The sequence below is a fragment of the Trypanosoma rangeli genome (assembly GCF_003719475.1).
Source record: "Trypanosoma rangeli strain AM80 chromosome Unknown Tra_15.4_contig_00301, whole genome shotgun sequence".
Taxonomy (NCBI): Eukaryota; Euglenozoa; class Kinetoplastea; order Trypanosomatida; family Trypanosomatidae; genus Trypanosoma; species Trypanosoma rangeli.
The window spans coordinates 1-18,884 of NW_021706047.1; the positions used below are offsets into that span (position 1 = coordinate 1).

General features: G+C 54.6%; 9 protein-coding genes across 9 annotated transcripts in view, besides 21 other annotated features; 2 read left to right on the plus strand and 7 right to left on the minus strand.

Moving 5' to 3' along the window:
• Positions 1-43: a microsatellite.
• A 93-nt stretch (positions 44-136) lies between these two features.
• Positions 137-175: a microsatellite.
• A 173-nt stretch (positions 176-348) lies between these two features.
• On the minus strand, positions 349-1,029 carry TraAM80_07330 (uncharacterized protein; the record flags this gene model as incomplete). The annotated part of the gene is made up of 1 exon (XM_029384126.1): positions 349-1,029. The coding sequence occupies one exon, from the start codon at positions 1,027-1,029 to the stop codon at positions 349-351; it is 681 nt and encodes a 226-aa protein (XP_029236003.1).
• A 113-nt stretch (positions 1,030-1,142) lies between these two features.
• Positions 1,143-1,172: a microsatellite.
• Positions 1,173-1,662: 490 nt separating this feature from the next.
• Positions 1,663-1,689: a microsatellite.
• A 260-nt stretch (positions 1,690-1,949) lies between these two features.
• Positions 1,950-1,979: a sequence feature (A-rich).
• A 110-nt stretch (positions 1,980-2,089) lies between these two features.
• Positions 2,090-2,126: a microsatellite.
• A 294-nt stretch (positions 2,127-2,420) lies between these two features.
• TraAM80_07331 (uncharacterized protein) lies at positions 2,421-3,407 on the minus strand (the record flags this gene model as incomplete). The annotated part of the gene is made up of 1 exon (XM_029384127.1): positions 2,421-3,407. One exon carries the CDS (start codon positions 3,405-3,407, stop codon positions 2,421-2,423), a length of 987 nt encoding a protein of 328 aa, XP_029236004.1.
• A 365-nt stretch (positions 3,408-3,772) lies between these two features.
• Positions 3,773-3,830: a microsatellite.
• Positions 3,831-3,944: 114 nt separating this feature from the next.
• Positions 3,945-3,964: a microsatellite.
• A 517-nt stretch (positions 3,965-4,481) lies between these two features.
• Positions 4,482-7,217, minus strand: TraAM80_07332 (uncharacterized protein; the record flags this gene model as incomplete). The annotated part of the gene is made up of 1 exon (XM_029384128.1): positions 4,482-7,217. The coding sequence occupies one exon, from the start codon at positions 7,215-7,217 to the stop codon at positions 4,482-4,484; it is 2,736 nt and encodes a 911-aa protein (XP_029236005.1).
• Positions 7,218-7,471: 254 nt separating this feature from the next.
• Positions 7,472-7,526: a sequence feature (GA-rich).
• Positions 7,527-7,770: 244 nt separating this feature from the next.
• Positions 7,771-9,165, minus strand: TraAM80_07333 (transcription factor jumonji, jmjC domain-containing protein; the record flags this gene model as incomplete). The annotated part of the gene is made up of 1 exon (XM_029384129.1): positions 7,771-9,165. The coding sequence occupies one exon, from the start codon at positions 9,163-9,165 to the stop codon at positions 7,771-7,773; it is 1,395 nt and encodes a 464-aa protein (XP_029236006.1).
• A 367-nt stretch (positions 9,166-9,532) lies between these two features.
• Positions 9,533-9,556: a microsatellite.
• Positions 9,557-9,584: 28 nt separating this feature from the next.
• Positions 9,585-9,627: a microsatellite.
• A 364-nt stretch (positions 9,628-9,991) lies between these two features.
• Positions 9,992-10,058: a sequence feature (A-rich).
• A 284-nt stretch (positions 10,059-10,342) lies between these two features.
• Positions 10,343-10,363: a microsatellite.
• A 165-nt stretch (positions 10,364-10,528) lies between these two features.
• On the minus strand, positions 10,529-12,931 carry TraAM80_07334 (uncharacterized protein; the record flags this gene model as incomplete). The annotated part of the gene is made up of 1 exon (XM_029384130.1): positions 10,529-12,931. The coding sequence occupies one exon, from the start codon at positions 12,929-12,931 to the stop codon at positions 10,529-10,531; it is 2,403 nt and encodes an 800-aa protein (XP_029236007.1).
• A 29-nt stretch (positions 12,932-12,960) lies between these two features.
• Positions 12,961-12,985: a microsatellite.
• A 241-nt stretch (positions 12,986-13,226) lies between these two features.
• Positions 13,227-13,254: a microsatellite.
• A 26-nt stretch (positions 13,255-13,280) lies between these two features.
• Positions 13,281-13,341: a sequence feature (GA-rich).
• A 292-nt stretch (positions 13,342-13,633) lies between these two features.
• Positions 13,634-13,676: a microsatellite.
• A 29-nt stretch (positions 13,677-13,705) lies between these two features.
• TraAM80_07335 (chaperone DnaJ protein) lies at positions 13,706-16,210 on the minus strand (the record flags this gene model as incomplete). The annotated part of the gene is made up of 1 exon (XM_029384131.1): positions 13,706-16,210. One exon carries the CDS (start codon positions 16,208-16,210, stop codon positions 13,706-13,708), a length of 2,505 nt encoding a protein of 834 aa, XP_029236008.1.
• An 86-nt stretch (positions 16,211-16,296) lies between these two features.
• Positions 16,297-16,321: a microsatellite.
• Positions 16,322-16,395: 74 nt separating this feature from the next.
• Positions 16,396-16,566: a sequence feature (A-rich).
• A 608-nt stretch (positions 16,567-17,174) lies between these two features.
• On the minus strand, positions 17,175-17,906 carry TraAM80_07336 (small GTP-binding protein; the record flags this gene model as incomplete). Its single annotated transcript, XM_029384132.1, has 1 exon — positions 17,175-17,906. One exon carries the CDS (start codon positions 17,904-17,906, stop codon positions 17,175-17,177), a length of 732 nt encoding a protein of 243 aa, XP_029236009.1.
• A 121-nt stretch (positions 17,907-18,027) lies between these two features.
• Positions 18,028-18,053: a microsatellite.
• Positions 18,054-18,228: 175 nt separating this feature from the next.
• Positions 18,229-18,270: a sequence feature (GA-rich).
• Positions 18,271-18,411: 141 nt separating this feature from the next.
• On the plus strand, positions 18,412-18,726 carry TraAM80_07337 (uncharacterized protein; the record flags this gene model as incomplete). Its single annotated transcript, XM_029384133.1, has 1 exon — positions 18,412-18,726. One exon carries the CDS (start codon positions 18,412-18,414, stop codon positions 18,724-18,726), a length of 315 nt encoding a protein of 104 aa, XP_029236010.1.
• An 8-nt stretch (positions 18,727-18,734) lies between these two features.
• TraAM80_07338 (uncharacterized protein) overlaps positions 18,735-18,884 on the plus strand; it is a gene marked incomplete at both ends in the record, with an annotated part of 378 nt that continues 228 nt past the window's right edge. The window contains one exon of the mRNA XM_029384134.1: positions 18,735-18,884. This exon is cut by the window's right edge and continues 228 nt beyond it. Within this exon, the coding sequence (XP_029236011.1) occupies positions 18,735-18,884 (150 nt within the window).

Sequence of the window (18,884 nt, forward strand, 5' to 3'; positions counted from 1 at the left end):
AAAAAAATGAAAAAAAAAAAAAAAAAAAAAAAAAAAAGGAAAAGCGTCTAATAAGGGGCATCGCCTTTCCCTGCGCTAGCTTTCGTCACAGGTGCGGTCCCACGTTGAGCCTCAATTACCGCTTCCACTTTTTGCTACAAAAACAACAACAACAAGAACAAAAAAAACAATCAACCGGTACACATGTTTGTTGGCTGTCGCACAGTGTGCGTGATTCCTCTAGGCATCACACAGGCGCGTGTAACCAGCCCTCTGCCTATGCATGTATATACACACAATACGTGCGTGGTTCCTTCTCCTCGCTCCCTCTCCGTGACGCTCGCTCTTCTGCATGTTCCTGTTTACGCATTAAACCTGGTATTTGGACTTGGGTCTTCCACGGCGTCCCTTCTGCTTCCCCCCGGACCCTCGCACCGCGCTGATAAGTTGCCCGCTAAGGTCCGCCTCCACCGCGTCGCCCTTCTTCGTCTTGCTGCTCTTAAGCTCCGGAAGCAGCCCAACACGGATCATCTTCGCAAAGGGCAGGTTCGCAACGGCCGCTAACTTGTACCGCCGGAAGCGGAAGCGTTTGATAATTCGGTGCTTTTTCATTCTGAATCGCCGCGCCAGCCAACGCGAGGAGGGGTACGGGTAGTTACGCGGACCAAACGTCACACGACCGTAAAACTTCGCCGCCCAACGCGCGCTGAGTTCCTCCAACTGCTCGCCGTAGCCGGCGGCGGCTTCCACCTGCCACCCCTCCGCCGCCTCTTCTTCGGCAGGCTCCGTGGTGCTGCTAGAATGAAACCGCAGCGGCCGCTGCGAGATGTCGGCGCTGGCAACAATACGGTGGCGGAAGAACTTGGCGGTATGCTTCTCGTTGAACGAGGAACAGACGGGCTTACGATCAATAAAACTCCCTCGCATCGGCGGGGGCGGCGGAATGATCGTCAGCGTCGCGGTACTCTCTAGCGGCAGCAGTGACAAGGCGGGTAGCAGGGACCCGTGATACGCTTCGGGCCGCAGCGGTGGAAACGAGAGTTTTCGCATCGACGACGCCGGCGAACAGGTGGCGGGGGCGACCATTGCTGCCGCTCTATACCGCACACAGAGAATACTACAGCCCCGCATGCCTCTTACAATAAGAAACGCAAGGACGCGGGATATATATATATATATATATATATTCTATAAACGACGGAAAACAACGACAAAAGTAAAGACAAGGTAGCATCACACAACAAATCACTGTATTCAAGAAACGGGGCTGGGGTTGGGGGGAAGAGGGTCCTGTTACATCCGCAGCATACACCCCACCCCTACCCACTTGTATCCTTTTTTGTTTTTTTTTGTCACTCTTCTCATTCGCCCCGTCAGCCAGCTCAGCCACTTGTTGCTTCGCTGCATTGGTAACGAGGCAGCAATAACGACTGCGCGTCCGACGCGTGTTGGTGTTTATTTGTAAAAGAGCGGGACGGAGCGGTAGAATCCCACACATAGATGCACATACATTTCCTCCCTTGTATGCATACATGCATGTGTGCAGATAGACGGACCCACGCACATGTCCGTCGTGACGCCGCTCACGGGGGTCACAAACTGCCGGAGGGGCACCATCGCCGCCCTTCATCCACGCGTATATTACAACACAATTAAACGGAAGAAGGGGGAGGGAGGGGGGGAAATAATAATAATAAAAAAAAACAATAAAACAACGGTGTGCCCCCAACGCCCATCAGGAGCTCATCCCTTCATTACTTCCTCCTGCCTCCGTTTTTCTTTGTTTCTTCTTCGTTCGCCGTGCCTCCCACCGCCAGCTGCGCTGCGTGAAAGGAATTTCACAAAGACGACAACGCCACCAAAAGAGAGAAAAAAAAAGAAAAAGAAAGGGGCGGACTTGGAAAACCGTGAAGGCGGCAGCCGCACAACACTCACGCACAGAAATAAAAGGGGAGCGGAAGGCAAAACCCAAAAAGAAGAATAAACAAAAAAAAAAACAACGATGACAGACAAACACCGCCGCCACCAATCAAAAAGAAGAAAGCAAGTCGTGGTGGGGGGACGACAACTGAGGTGCAGCGGGACACGTATAGACGAGTGGAATATGCTGGAGAGAGAGAGAGAGAGAGAGAGAGAGAGAGAGAGAGTGGAGGGTGGAAGTTCTTTTCGTTCCACACCTCCCTCACACTCTTCAAACACGGACACAGACAGACACATAAATAATAGTCCACATTTTCTCAAGGCCGTCCTTTTGTATTCTCTCCGCCTCTGCCCCTTCTCTCCCTCCCCAGACCTCACCACAATAATTCATTCAAGCCGCCATTGTTTCGCTTGAAAGCTTTGCCCATATCTCTCTCTCTTTTTTCTTGTTTTGGTTTTCCTTTCCTCCTCCTTGTCCACCCCCACCCCCATTCTTCCGCGTGTCTCTCTACACTCTTTCTTTAAATAACGCAAAGGAGACATAAAAGGCAGAATAATGCAAGAAACGCCTGCGCCCACCACGCCCGACGCTCCGCCTCTGCCTTCCCTTGCACCACCCTTCTTGCCGAGATCTTCACCTCTTCCTTGGATGCTGACTGCTGCGCTGCGACCTCATTTCCTGCCAGCTGATGCGCCTTCGTTGCAATGACCTTTGGTGACGCGGCGCTCCAGTTCACCTGCGGAAACCTCTTCTCAAGAACATGAAGAATCGGATCCACCAGCGGCTGCACTTGGTGCGCCAGCCACGCAAAAGCGGACACGCAGAGACCGAAGAGAAGCTTCGGGACATGCAGCACATGGCTCTCAAGGTTCTTTAGCCCCTCCCGCGCCGGCGGGTTCAGCCATCCTCGGAACAGCAGGTAGGCCTGCACAATGATAGAGATGGCAACCCCCCAAACGTAAAAGTACAGCGTCTTGTACAAGGCGGTGGCCAAGCGGCTCAGGCGTAGATGGCGCTGGGCGAAACCCGGTGAGGTACATTTGATGATAATGGCATCACGAAATTGTTGCTCGTCGTACTCATGCGTCCCCGTCATCCTTTTCGCGCCCTCCCCGGCATTATTCGCGATGCGGTCATTCGTGCTGGTGTCGTTATTCGCGCTAGAGACAGTGGCAGCCTCCGCGGCAAGCGCCGCCGCGCGCCGCGCAATCGCTTCTTCCCTCTGCTTCTGCCAAACATTCCGCTCCTCTGCGATGAAGGCCTGCAGCTTCGTGCTCGCCCGCAGGTGCAGCGGGTAGCCGTCCTCCAGCACGTTCACGGCAGAGGTGTCGTTTGTCAGGTAACTCGCGTTCGTCGCGCCGAGGGTGACGGCGGCCCACCCGCCCCACGTCTTCTTTCGATACGCGGGGAAGAGGATGACGTTGTCGGCGTAGTCAAGGCCCAGAAAGCGCCGACCTATGCGGTACCGCGTGAGGCTCCAGAAGTGACTTTCCACAACGCCTTGCATACTACTGCGTCCCCACCAAAACATGGAACGAGTCATTTGCCGCAGCTTGAGTGGGATGCAAACAAACTCCGCCGCCTTTCTCCCACTCAAGCAGTGCCAGGCAATAACCGCCCCCGCAACACGTTAAGCCCTCTGTAATGGCAGGACCGCAGCGACGGCAACGGAGACACTACAAAACTAACGTCGGCAACAGGGACAACCGCAACCACTCGCGCTGAGAAGGGAAGCCTGGGGAGCAGGGATGCGTCAATACAAATATATGAGTGGGCTGCTGCGCTTCTGCTTCTTCTGCCGGACCCCTTTTTGTTTCGGCTGTTTGACGCTCCTTCCCGTGGTTTTGTTTTGTGAGGAAAACACCGGCCCCCCTTCTTTTTTTTCTTCTTCTTTCCTTTGTTTTTTTTTGTTCTTCTTCTTTTCCTTTTTAAAATGCCCCTTTAGTTTTGGTTTTACCCTTATTTCGTTTGGCTGCAATTCGGGTTTGAGGATAGGCTCAAGCTGAGGGGTACAGCGGCGGCAAAGCACCAAATCAATTTTTCTCCCCCCCCCCCCCCCCCCCCAAAGAGAAATAGAAAGAGAAAGAGAGAGCAAGCGCCTTTCGCTTCTTCACAGGTGCGCCACCGACACGTACAAAACACCCGACGACCAACAAGAAGGATAAAATAATTAACTGCATGCACTTCTTGTTTGTAGCGCCTCTTTACGTTTGACCTTTTTTTTTTTATTGGTTCGCACCGTTAACCGCTTACGTAGCACGCCGCCCCATTCTGCATTGCATGTACGCACTCTGCAAGAGGGACCGCATGGACTCCACCGCAGGCGTCTTGAACAAGGTAATCTCTTACAGTCTCGCCTGCTTCCCCTCCTCACTTACAGCCATACACCCGCGTACGTGTGTGGTGCGTCCTCCCTTCTTTTTTTATTATTATTGCATGTGTGTTTTGTGGTTTGTTTATGTTTGTAAAAACTAAAAAAAACTTTTTTTTTTTTTTGTCCTCGTTCTTCTACTACTCCACCTCTTCTCTCCAATAAACACACCTGCATGCATGCATGCGCTTCAATGCCGTGGCGTGAGACTTAGTGATCTGTCCTTACTCGCTTGTGTCGCCGCTCCTCGAGCTGCTCCTCCTCTCCTTGCGCCTGCAGCAGCTCCGCCATGTCCTCGCCCATGCCATCCTCCGCCTCATCCTCATCGTCGCCGTATTCCTCGTCATCGTCGGCGTCCATCATGTCGGCGTCGGAAACGCCGCTACTGCTGCTGCTGCTGTCGTCGTCTTCCTCGTCGTCGCTGTCGCTGTCGCCGTCTGCCGCGGAGTGTACGTCGTCGTCGCTTGCCGTGTCAAACTCCGCCTCGCTGCTGCGAGTGGAGGCGTCGATGCCGTAGGAGGAGCCGCGATCCACCTCAGCAATCATCTCCGCCTGCTTCTCGCGTGCGCGCCGACCCGGAGTCGCCTCCGCCTCTTCGCTGGTGTCCTCGTCCAGGTTCATCTGAGCCAGCGCGTCCATGTCGAGGTCCTCCTCATCCGCGTCGTCGTCGGCGCCCGCGTGCATCTTGTTTGCTGCCGCTGCCTCCTCCTCCTCGACAGCGGCCAGGCGCTGCGCCTTGCGAAGCAGCGCCATGGCACCACGCTTTTTGTTCTTGCTAGAGTGGGGGTCGCGTTTACTCCTCACCCGCAGCGCTCGATACTCTCCGCCGGCGCAGCGAATCTCCGTGAACATCGCTGGGAAAATAATGCCGGCGTCTGAATTTGCAAATGCGCCCCTCTCCGATGGACGGACGGACTTGAAGATGGAGAGCCGACCGTACATCGCCGCCAGGGGGTCGTAGAGAGCGGTCATGTTCCTATACTGGTGCAACAGGGGCGCAACAAAGTCCTTTGGTGGTGAGGGCTTTGCCTTGGAGGTTGCAGCCTCGGAGGCTGTCGTCGGTGGCGGCGTCCCATCCACGCCGTTGTTGCTACTGCCAAGAGGTGCGCTTTGCTTCTCCGTCTGTTGTTGTTGTTGTTGTTGTTGTTTGAATAGCTGCTGCGTCTGGTACATCTCAACGCCGCGGTATTGCACAATGGCGTCTATCCAGCCAAACAGGGGAGAGCGAGAGTTTGCCCCACGCACGCGTTGCGCAAGAATCTGCAGCAGCTGCAGACAGTACGGCAGCTGGAGCCCCATCACCGTTGCTCGGATGTCCGCTGCAGACCGTGAAGCAACGGTGAGAAGCTCCATCACAGCCGACGCGTCACAGGCGTGAAGCGCCTGATATAGAGGAACTGTCGCGAGCCCCAGAGCATGTTGTTGTTGTTGTTGCTGCTGCTGCGACGATGCTGTTGATGCAAGTGACATTTGCTTCAGCCGCTGCTCCAGCGTCAGACTCTTTTGCGGGATGTCCTTCACACTCTTTGCGTGAAACGACACGGGTGAAACAAAGCCCTCCGAGGGCGTGTGGGTGGCACGGGCGGCGAGGCGTTGCTGCTGTAGCAGCTGCTGACGGCAGTGTGTGACCCAGGCGTGGTCGATCACCTCCATGTCGGCGTGCACGGCGTCAATCCCTCCGCCCTTCCCTGCCTGCGACCCTGCTGGCATCTCATAGACGGCACCATCCTCCACCAGCACGGATACGGCAGCAGCTGTGGAAGACGTGGTGGACGCCTTCCGCATGGCCTCGCGTAGGTCCACCACCTCAAAGTGGGGCATCGCAAAGCGGCCACGCAAAACCAGCAGCGGTGGAGGCGTTCCCGCCTCACTCTGCATGAAAGCACCAAAGAGCAGTCGTGCGGAGATCTCCTTTGAGACAATACGGAGCGTCGGCGGCGTCAGAACCGGATCCGCTAGAGACGTCAACAGCGTGTTACCAAGATTCCACACAAGTACCGCACCGGTTAAGGTGGTGGCGACCACAAAGGCCTCACCACTGTCGACGCCGTTACGGTGGCTGTCCATGCTGTTATGTGTGGTGTCAGGGTCGTGTACGGAGACGTCCAAAATGCGTTGCCCACAGAGGAGACTGCGGCGGCAGCGCGCCGACGTTGTTTGACTGCTGACGGTTGAACTTGCGTCCCACACCCGCACAACACCCTCCTGGGCGCTGGCGGTCACAACCACCGGGTGCTTCCGGTTGCCGCCCATCCACGCAAAGTCGGAGCGGGAGGCCTGCGACGCAAAACACACCAGCCGCTCCATCGTCGCCCCCGTGTTTTGGGCGTCGCCGCTACTACTGAGGCGAAGCGTGTACACCGCGTTGGTGGGTCCCGATACAAAAACGAGGAAGACAGACCCCTTCGCATGTGAGCCGTGCTGCGTGTCCTGCGCTGCGCCCTCCATGACGGCGATGGCGCCGACGTCGTGCTGCACCCGCAGGTGGGACGCCACACTCTCACCACGCAGGCAGTCGATGGCGCAAAGCGAGCGGTTTGTCGCAACGCAAAATAAATACTGACCGCAAAACACGGCCGCCGTAATCGCCTGCTGCGTGTCCGATACGGCGAGATGCTGCGCAACTTCGTCCCTCGCCACATTCTGCAGCAGCATCGTACCATTGCTCAGCCCCACCGCCGCGTAGCAGACGCCGGCGACGCCCACCACATTTGTCGCCTCCTCCTCCACCTTCTCTTCCGCGGACTGTGGCGTGGCAATGGTACCCAGCGCCAGCGCCGTCAACGACACCACCGCAAGAGACGTGCGACTCCGCGGCGGCATCTCCACCACCGCCGCGAGCGACCCCGTGGCCACGTCAAACACCCTCGCGCTGGGGAAATCCATGCCAACGGCAAAGTAGCGCCCTGCCAGCGCGTGGCGGATCATGAGAGAACGCTCCGTCATAAGTTTGCCACGTTGCGTGAGTTCCGCGTGTGTTTTCCTCCTTCTCTATCGTCCCTTAGCTGTTACGACCCCGTAGAGAAGTGCTCTTCCTTGCTGTTCCCCACAGACGAAAAATGGGTTTTTTTTTTCCTTCTTCTTTCTACCCTGTCCACGTTTACCTGCACCACCACCAAAGACTGCCTTTGTTTCTCACAGTGTAGCGACGTCGTTACCTCCCCCGTTTCTTCTCGCAACGTTTCGTTGACCCAATAAATACAAACAACAACAACAAAGAGAAAGAGAAATAAAGAAAGAAATAAAGAAAGAGAGCGCGCACACACACACATGTACGCAGTGAGAGCGACGACGCTCCCTCCACATGCAGAGGCAGAACGTGGCACGGCGTGCAGCGTTCCCCGGTTGAACGCCGACCCCTTCCCCCCGCCAGTGCACTCCACTCACGCTCCTCCGCTAATTACGCGGCAACGAGAACCCACGTTTTTTTTTCTCTTGTTTTTCTTTTCCGTTTTGCTTTAAACGCCTCCGTCGTGTTACTTGTTTGCAGGTCCCTCTCTCACAGCAGGAGGCCAAACTCACGCAGCATGACAACAGCGGGGTTTGTAAAGTTCATCTCGTACCAATAATTCACCGCCGCAATCAACGGCAAAGGGGGATTCTGCGCGGCCTCCTCGCCGCGGGCTGGGTGATTTTCCCTCGCACGACGGTCGACGACATCGGCGTGCTGCGCCACGCGGTGCAGCCACATGGCTGGAAGATAAAGCACCTCCCCTGGCTGCACGTAAGCCACGAGTGGATGCAGCCGACCCCGCAGGTTGGGTGGCAGGAGCACCGCATCTTCCACGGCGGCCGGTGTAAACTCCACATCCATCCATGGCAGCTTCAAGCCATCCCGCACAGGCGCCGCCGCAAAGCTGTAGCCACGCTCTTCGTCTTCTCGTTGAACTGCAAACGCCGCGGAGGGCAGCTCCGGCTTTGGCACAAACATGCCCTCCCACGGCGGGATGAGGATAAACTCCTTCACCCCACGCACCACCGCGTACAGGTTCTCTACCCAATCCTGGTGCATGGACGAGACAGAGGCGGGGGTTCCAAACCACACATTTGCCGCCTCGTGCGGGCCACCAAATACGCGCTCCCCAAAACGGTCGAGCTCCACACGGATGTCATCGTGGAGGTGCTGGTACTCTACCTCTAGGCAGTTGTTTTGCATCTGCGCGTAGGCAACGACTGGTGCGGGTCGGCGTAGGTCAACAAAGACGGGTCGCGCCGGCGGATGAGCCGGGTTCGCGCAGAGAAGCTGATACAACTCTGGTAACGTCGCACGAATCTCTGCGGCAGACATAAATAATTTTTCCGTCACCACCGCCTCCTCCGCGGTACTCGCCTCTTCCCCATCCTCCTTTGTTTTTGTGCCTTGGTACGTCACATACGTCACCGCATCGGCGCGCCCATTCGGCGTCAAAGCAACCGTCACTCGCCTCAAGCCGTCCTCCTCCTCATCCGCATGCGGCTGGGTGCTGTCATCGGACAAGTCATGCTCTTCGTCCTTCAACGGGCTGTCCACTACGGCCGTGGCCGCCGTAGTTCCATTGGAGAGGGCAGCCACTTCCTCCGTGCCCCGCCGCACGCTCTCGAAATGCCCATCCAAGTCGAAGAGGTACGTATCATCACGCCAGCGCTGCATGGCGGGCCAGTCCTCCAGCGCCCCCACAATCACGCACGGCCGTGACTGGAAGACAAATTCCCTCATAAAGGCCTGTTCCGTGAGCGTGCGAACGCCCTCATCCTCCTCTGCTTCCCTCTCCGGGCCGCGGGACCCGCTTCTGCGACCGCAGCTGAGCCCTTCCACACGTATCCGCTCAATGCTGAACTGCTCCAGGGCTCTTGCGGTATTTGTAAAGGCCTCTGCGACAGTTGTGGGTCGCGGCCCCGCAGCGGCATCAGCCATTCTGCCTGCTTCCCCCTCCCTTCTGCACTCGCGGCCTCTCCTCCACAGACACACACAACAAAATAATAAAAAGGCGAAGAGCAGGTAGCGGAAAGGCACGCAGCGGCCCCGTTGCATACACGCAGGCACGGCGTGTATGCAGTGAGAAAAAAGAAACAGCAAATTGGCGGACAGAAGACACGCAGGTGCCTCGTGGCTGACGGGGCACAAAAAAAAAAAAAAGGCGTGCGCCTTGTCGCAGACGGAAATGGCACATTAAAAATACACCCACATCAGTAAAACAACAGCACCAACAAAGACAAGGGAGGGGGAGGGGGAAGAGAGGAGGGGGAGGAGAAAGGGGCAATACACACCCCGAGGCAGAACCCAACACGCACAACAACAACAACAAGGCGCCTCTTATCCCTTCGCCAAACAGTAAAAAAAAAAAAAAAAAAAAAAAAGTAGAAAGACAAAAAAAAAGCTGACTGGAAGCATCACCACTACCACCGATATCAGGCAGCACGCAACAACCGCGTTTACTTCACACCTGAACACAGTGAGCGATTACAAACCCCCCTTTTTTTTTGTTTGTTTCCCCGTCCCTCGGCAGTGATGGTCAGCACGCCGTCACTGCACAGAGAGACGAGAGGAAAATAAAGCTGCACTCCCGCACTGACTCTCCCCCCACACCACGCTGAACACAGCGTGTCCTTCCTTTTGTCTCTCACTCACTTTTTCACTCCTTGCTTACTCCCTCCATGCATCCACCCCACTTTATACTGTTCTATGTGCCCACCACCGCTGCCACCACTTTCTCCTTTGGCAATTGCCAAGAATAGTGTGGAAAAACAAAAACAAAACCAAAACAAGCAAAGAAACAAAAACAAAAAAAACACTCCAAAAGAAAAGCATTCATCACACCAAAAATAAATAAATACAGCAGCGACAAAAAACTTGCCTTTTGAAGTGCTGTTTATTCCATAAACATTTTTTTTTTAAAAAAAACTTTGCGCTGTTGTCGTTTGCCAGTTTCCATCGCCTTCTTCCTACACTCCCTCTCGCGTACCGCATCAACCTTTCCACAGCAAACGTACGTATACAACCATACTTATGCATATCTCTCTGTCAACCTACCAGTTTCAACGCCTTGCGGGCGGTCAAACCCTGTATACATATAGACCGGTACATCCAGAAGATATATATATATATATATATAAAGCAACGGCACGCTGATAAATCATATAACGCAACACCAAAAATACAACAGCAATAAAAGCCACCAATCTTTCTTCTACAAAAAAGGTCTACTTTTTTTGTACTCTTTTCCTCACCCGCGTTCTGCAGCTCCCTGCCACATGCATTACTTCCGTATCTAAATACATTACCCACGTGGACCAACGGCAGTGGCTTTGCTGCATTCAATTGTGCCTGTGACGGGGTCAAATTCGAAGCTGACAGCACTCCCGTCACAAGTGACGCAGTACAAATTGGTTGAGTGATGATAATGAGAGTGACTGGGAAACACCTCGGAGGTGGTGGCGGTGTGGACACGCAAAAAGGCCTTTGTCATGTATTCCACCTGCCAGTACGCAGGCTGCTCCCACCACACCACGAGCGATTGAGCAATCTCGGTCATCATAGTATAATCTCGCTCTTGTGAGTTAGTAGTTGTCACCTCCTTCTCACGATTCGTTGCCCCCTCATTGTTGTCCCCCCTGTGCCCCCAGTAGAACCGGGCAGCCCGACCCGCACTCTCGACTATTGGTGCCAGCTGTAAAACATACCGACGAAAACTTTCACCATACTCCTGAGACTTGCTGAGCGAGGAGGCTGCATGCACCGAGGCGTTTTGCGACATTCCCTGAGAGTGCTGTGTATGGTTGAGCGAAGAGCACGAGGTAGAGCCCTCCAGTGTGGCATGGCCCCGGTGCGCATCATTTTCTGCAGCATCACCGTCTGTCATACGGCAATTAGAGCCTATGCCACGCAGAAGATGATGTCGCAGTTCCCCCGATGCTGTACTCACCCATCTGGGGAGAAATACACCGTCCGTCAGCGGCAGTGGAGACTCACAGGCTGCCCACTCAGAGTTAAAGTATGCGGAAACCACACCGAGGTGGTGCAGCGTGGAGTGACAGTTTTGTGCTCGACAGGCCTTGCTTGGATCCTTCGTACTAACGTCGTACGCCCTCGGCTTCTCCTGCTCGCCCACGAAGAAAACCTTAATGGTGTTCCACGCTATGCAGAAAAGAAAGTTTTCCCCAAGAAAACGCATTTGAAAGATGGGCGTTGGCAGCGATGCATTCCGTACCTCCCGAATTTTCACAAAATACCCGGGAAGATTACTGCCGCCACCCTGATCATCAATGACGCTCTTGGGCCCCGCTTCAGCAGGGTGCGACTGGGTGGACGCTGCCAGATGCGCCAAAGTGCGGGCCGCCGCTTCTCTTTCGCAGTATCTCCAAACACGTATAAGGGTCGCACGTTCACTGCAGGTGGCAATGTGCCACCGCACCGCTCCAGACGCGGCATTGCTGCTTCCGCCGCTCTTCAGCTCGCCGTTTAGGTCCATTGCAAGCGAGGTGAGCGCATGTTCGTGGGCCACCGGCACCGTAGCCAGAAACTCCGCGTTTACCCTGTTCGAGAGGGACGACTCCGCGTCGTAGCGCACTAGACTGAATCCCACCATGGAGCTGCGGAACGCGACGCACTTTTTACTGTAGTCGATGTCGAGTAACGCAACAAAGCGTGTAGTGGACGTGGTCGGCGCTGACGACGCCGCGGCAGCAGAGCCGCCAAGCTTCAGCTGTTGTAACTTTGCCGCAGGCAAAGGAGCGCTCGCGACAAACGGGGACGAGGTTGACGTCGCCGGGCCCGATTTGGGGCTCTGGTCCACCCACAGCGGCACAGTGAAGACGCACCTCCCCGTCTCAAAGCTGTGCAGACGCAGTTCCCTGGTGGTGAGAATTATGATGAGCCGATGATCCAGCCGCAGGTCCTCCACAGGGTCTGGCACACACACATTGCGGTCTGCCCAAATGTCACCCATGATAAATATTTTAACGACGTTTCTTGGCCCCACAGGGTACGGCCCACCACCGACAACGGCGACAAACCTCGTCTTATACAAAAGCGCCATCACACCTACACCGCTCTCCGTCGGCAACGGCACACCCCTTACCTGATCCATCCACCTTGCGAAATCCGCATCTGGGACTGCCGACGTCAACGTCGCGCGGCTTCCCTCAAACATTACACCCGCAGAACTAGCAGTGCCTCCCGGCGAGTCCTGCTGCTCTTCCCGCTTGTGCGGTTGCCATGCTTTCTCAGCCTCTAAGTGTCCCGATTCCACATCCTTTCCCCTACTCTCTGACCATTTGCTCGCGTGACACCGCGAGGACAAACTACGTGCAAGGACGTCAAGCAGGGGGTCGTTATCAACCTCGCCCTGGTGCTCGCAGGGACCTTCCTTCGTTTCACCCCCCCCTGCGGGAGAGGGAGAGGGTGAGGGTGGGGCGCGCTCTGGCACGTCCCACGATGTCGGTGTCGAGCACTGGCTCTCTCGCCTTGGAGGAAACATTGCCTCAATCGTTGTGTAAAAGGGCGGCCCCGAGCACAACGCCCCTTCCTCCCTTTCCGCAGCAGCGGGGGTGGCGCAGCGGTGAATGTGGTAGATGACGTATCCCTTATGATGGCCCACGCCGACGCGCGAGAAGTCCTGATTGAGGCAGAGGCAGAGTGGATGCAAGATCTCCTCTGCGTCATCCAGTAGGTCAAAGTCCATCACTGCCTGAGTGAAGGAACTGCCACCGGACAAAAGAAAACAAACCAAACAAAAGACGCAAACTACTCCCTGAGCAAGACTCAGACAAAAAAAAAGACGCGCACACAGAACAAAAGGTAAAGAGAGAGAGAGAGAGGAAACACACTAAAAGATCAACAAACGGGATGGGGCGGGGGAAGTAGGGAGATGCCTTTTTCCTTATCTTCCCTTTCCACCGCCTTGGAGATCTCTACTGTGCGTTAACTACTGACTGGGATGGAGGGAGGAGGAGCAAAGAGAGGCAAATGCCTTCCTCACAAAACAAATCCAAAACAAAAGCAAAAACACGTTCCTTCTGTCTGACAGCTGCAAGTAGAAAAGAAAGAGAAAAAGGCAAAGTGTGTGTGAGAGAGAGAGAAAGGAAAAAAAAAAGGTAATAATGAGAGATCAACGAGGGGATGATGCTCGCATGCATGCAAGTAATAATGATGTCAGGGAACCACGCGCCCCTCAACTCTGCTTTTTTTTTTGTGCTCCTTCCACCTTCGTTTGAATGCGGCGGGGCCCGCAGGTTGTCCCTGCTGCACCTCATAGTCGCGATGCCCTGCCACCTGCCACCACGTCTCTTCTCTGTGAACAAACCGCCCTCCCTTCTTCTCCCCCCTCCGTCACACATGTCAGCCGCACAAAAGGGAAAAGTCCTCCGCCGCTTTAAATAAATAAAACAAACAACGACGACAACTGCAACATAAACAAACAACAAAAAAAGAGTGACCAACAAGCATGCCGTGATCATCAAAACGGCCCCGGCTTACTTGTCGTAGAGGCGGAGTTGGCGGCCTGCTGCAGGTACGCCATTAACTCCGCATCGTCCCGCGACATGGCGACCCACGGGACCCCTTTGCGCACCATCTGCTCACCCAAGTACCAGAGGGCGTAGCACCGCCGACGACGCTGCGCCTCGCTCAACGTAACGTCCTGCAGGACGTTCTGGGCGGCGTAGCGAAGAATAACGCTCACGTCAGCTACCACGGCGTCAAACTCCACACTAAAGTACTCCATCATCACCTTCTGCTCAAACCACTCATAGTTGTTCTTGGCACGATCATCAATCTTCTCCCGAAACGCCGCGTACACACGGTCAAACCCAGAGAAAATGCTCTTGTACACAAGAAGCTTGGGAGCGTAGAAGGGGCGAATCCCCAGGAAACGTTGGCTGGAGACGACATAGGACTGCCCCACCGCATACATCAACTCTCGGCCAAAACAGGCCCCAGATAAGCGTTGCGTGAATCGCTCACAACGTTCCTCAAAATCATGCAAGAAACAGTTGTCCTCATTGCTTCCAGGAATTAATATGAACGGGGAATCCGCCGCCGCATTTGATGCGGTGCGCTGCGAGGATGGGTATGTCTTTAGCTTCGGCAGAGTGCCGCCTAGCTCACTCATCATGCTGTGCAGTACCTCCGACTGACCGTGTGCCGCACGCTGCTGACTCTTCCCTCGCGCAGATGAAGCTTTTGCGTGCACGTCAAGAATCTGCGCCAACTCCACTGTGAGTTCACGGCAGCGCAGGCACTGCAGCTCCTCAAACTCATGCAAGGACACGCTGACTTGTGCCTCATTCCGCAGGTGCCAGTGCGAGCGAAGCAGGGAACCAAGTATCTTCTCCCGAAAAGGTTTCCCACCAAAGACGCTCTGAATCATTTCCTCCGGGGTACGTGACATAAAACGTCCCATTTTGCTTTCGTGTAAAAGCAGTGCTTGCGCCCCACCGAGGTCAAAGGACTTGCGCTTCTCAGGGTTTGATAAAACCTGATACGCCTGTGAGATGTCTTCAAACTTCCGCTGCGCCTCCCATCGCTCCTGCTCACTCAACGGCTCATCATGACGGCTTTGCACCACATCTGGGTGAAATACTTTCGCCAGGTTCTTGTACTGCGTCTTGATCTGTGCCTGTGTGGCGGAACGTTTCACTTGGAGGACCTCGTAGGGGTCCTCCTCTTTCAGCGCATACTCCTCCCCCTCCATCCCTGCCGCGGAGGCCGAACGCCGCCCACCCCCCATTCGCCCCATCATCGTTTGGTTTAGCTTGTCAAACGAGAATCCCATGGAGGCAAGGCGCTGCTGCCACCTTTCCTCCGGCCGCATGTTCTTCCGGCGAAACTCCAGACGACCCACGCCCCGGATGGCGCGCTGCTCCAGCTGAATGTTGTGACGCAGCCACGCGGAGTCCAGGGCGGTGCAGTACTGCCATCGTCCGGCACTCACCTCAAAGAAAAGCGTCCCCGCCACGGCATTCCACGCCCCGTAAACACTATTGCATAACCCAGATGGGAGATGAATACACGGCGAGACGACAAGCCCGTATGCAAGGAACTGCGTGGCACAAAGCATACCCAAGGTGACCCCTTTGACAGTCCCAACGCAGACGCCGTGGTCACGCGCCCCGCGCATCGCCCCAAAGACGACACACCCCACAGCATTCTGCACTGCAACCACCATATTCCACACCATCGCAAAGAGAGAAAGCCAAATGTGCCGCTTCGGTGTTAAGTTCATCCGGCTGTAAAAGTTCAGCGCGTGAAGCTGCTTCATCCGGCGAATGTAGTCCAAGTCTTCTGTTAGTGTCACAAGTTGATCTGATCGCCCCAGCTGCTGCTGAGCGCGACCGCAAAGAGAATAGACAAGCGAGCGCACCCCCTTAACTGCCTGAATGATCGCTGAAGAGGAACCCAATGGCTTTACCCATCCAGTGGGACAGCCACCATGAGTGCTACCTGCATGATACCGACGCATCACCGCGAGAATGTTTGCAGGACGTCCTGTTAGCGTCGCTGCACGTGTGTCCACAACAAGCTGCGGCTTCTCAAAGAGGACATACGACAGACGGCGCAGTTCCGCATCCAACGCATCTGCCTTTGCGGCGAGTCGGTGAGCAAAGGGGAGAAGTTCAGCCTCCTCGCGTGCGGCGTCCATAACGCAAAACTCCTCCTCCTCCAGCTCCCGCTGCTCTTCGTCGGTGAGTCTGCCACCATCTTTGAACTGCAGGCGCGCCACTGCTGTAGTCGCATAAAGAGCGACACGCGTACCAAAGATAACGCGTGGAAGCCGTCGCATCTCCTCCACCTCCTTGTTTTTCTGGGGAGACGGCGGAAAAAGGGTTGGGGCACAACAACCACCGCAGCGAGTATAAATGTCTAAGTGTCCCTCCGTTTCCTCCGCATGCCGAGTGGGCGCAGGTTGAAGAAAGAGGCGAAGGAAGGCACATACAACGCCCGCGCACGTTTTGTCACGCATGGCACACACAGAGAGGCAGGTGCATGGAGGGACGCACGTGGGCTCAGTGAGAAACAAAGAAAACAACTGCTGCCTGCATACATTAATCTCTCTCTCTCTCTCTCTCTCTCTTTCACTGTTTGTTTTTTTTGTTCGTGCAATCGTGCAAAAGTTACGCGACAACCGCCAAAGGCGCAGCAGACGACACACACACAAAAACAAACAAACAATACCAGCAAAAAGCGAAGTAGAAGCAAAAAAAGAAAAAAAAAGAAAAAAACGGGAAAAAACGAAAAGAAAAGAAAAGAAAAAACGGAAACCAAACAATAATAATAATAATAACAACAAGACATATAAAATTATAATCCAAAATAAAAGCCCGAAATGCGTGCGTGCGTGCACAGGTCACAAGAAAGGCTTGTGGTCAAGTGACAAACACGGCACATCCGTCGACGCCTCCCTCCACCCCCACCCCAACAACACGACCAGGCGCACTGGATATGCACCCTTTTTTTTTGTTTTCTCGCTCTAAAAACACACACACAAATTGGTCCCATACCTTTCACACAAACCTACTTTTGTAATATACATATATAAGTATAACATATCTATGTATTACCCGCATACATTTATATACTCACTTCGCCAAGCACCGCACACACGCACATGGCCTTTCACCCCGCACGGCATGCACTCCCTGCGAGTAATATACGGAAAGATACAACAACAGCGACAACAGAAGCAACGCAAGCGGTAACGAGCACACACGAGGAGAGATAAAAAACAAAAACAAAACGGGGTGCGCCGTTCGAAGGCTATAACTATCCTCTCCCCAACTTGACTCATTGCCGTGCCGTTTTTGCCTCCACACTACATAGTTGTTTTTTTTTCTTCTGCTTTGTTTTCGTTTGCAGGAATAGGAGGGGAAAAACGGATCTCACTCCTCACTGCGTTTAAGTAGCCCCAACTTCGGCATCCTACAAAACTAGCAGGCACAGCTGGACTTTTCCACACGCCTCGCTCGGTTAGAATGGAGTACTTTTCCACTAGCGCCCTTGTCATTCACTGCCTCAATGTCCACCGCACCGCCGCCTAAGGCGTCCACCGAGTTCAGGACACAATCCACCAGCTTGTGGAAGGCGGCATCCACGTTTTTGTTTTCCTTCGCGCTGGTGACAAACCACGCCTCAAAACCGTGGCTGCGGCAAAACTCGTCCATCTCCTCCTTCGTCTTCTGAATCCCGCCTTCGCTGGCAAAGGCACGGTGGCTGCCACTATCACCTGCCGCCGCGGCTGCCAGAACCCCGTTGGGAAGCAGATCCAGCTTGTTGATCAGTAGGATACAGGGGATGGGTTTTCCGGACGCCCTGAGAGATACCTTGCTGTCTAAGTCCAGCTTCCACTTCACCGCCAGATCAAGTGTCTCCGGCCGAGTGATGTCAGCAACGACAACGGCTCCAGCCGCTGCCTGGTAATACACTCGTGTCATCTGGCCGTAACGTTCTTGCCCCGCAATGTCCCAAAGTTGCAGAGTGATGTTGCGGTTGGATGCAGCATGCACGATGTCCTTCAGAGCAAAATCCACTCCAATGGTGGCCTTGTTGGTGGCCAGAAAGATGCTGTGTACATAACGACGAATCAGACAAGTTTTTCCAGTGCCACTTTCACCGACAACAAGCACCTTAAACAAAAGCTCACTGTTTCTGACGTATGCCATTACTTGTAGCACTACTTGATAGTTTGGTTAATCTATTTGTCCCCCTCGCTCTCGCTCCTTTACTGCTGCGTCGGTGATTTCTTGCCTCTACGACCTCGTCTCAATTGCCTGCCCTGCGGTGTTATTATTATTATTATTATTATATATACTTTTTTGTGCTGCTTCCTGAGTTCCGGCTGAGAACGTAATAAGAACCCGATTTGTAAGCGCCCACCTCCGCGGCCGACGCACCACGCCAAAGCCAGCACGCACAACAGACGGAAGGGCGGAAGAGAAAAAATAGCAACAGACACACCAACATGTACCAAAAGAAGCCCATGAGAAAAAAAAAATGAGAGGAAAACAACAACAACAAGAAAAAAAACACACCGTCAGTGCGTAAATACATTTTCCATTCAACACAGTCCGTTCTCTGTCGCTTCGTCTCCTGCTTTTACAGAACAAATGCAAATATTTTCTCTCCCCAGTGGACGCCTGGCAAAAAGAACGACCCGGCACGCACCTAATGACTGACCAGACACCGCATCCGTCGGGCATTCCCCACTGCACCATCAGAGGCACAAGTACGCACGTTCCCGCAGACGCATCCCCGCCGCCCATGGACGACTCTCTTGAGCCCCTCAATGCTTCCTGCAGACCAACTCTCTCGGCCGGCCTCCTTCTGGCTCCTTCGTGCCCTTCCCCCAACACCGCTACGCAGAAGCATCTGAATGCCTGCGCCGCGTGGACCATCGCAAAAAGACCCAATTCACGACTTTGCCTCGGCCCTAGCCGTGCAACGCGCTCACCACCCGTCACAGGGGACGCGCCAACCGTGTAATCGCTCGGATGTGCACCAGTCAAAGGCCAAACGCGTCATGTGAAGACACCGTTGGGCCAGTTCAGTTGCACAGCCGCCTTAAAAGCCCTTCAGCAGTGACGGCTGCCACCCGCTCCACTCCAGAAAGTGTGGGGAGTGTCGTGGGCGGCGCGCGACGC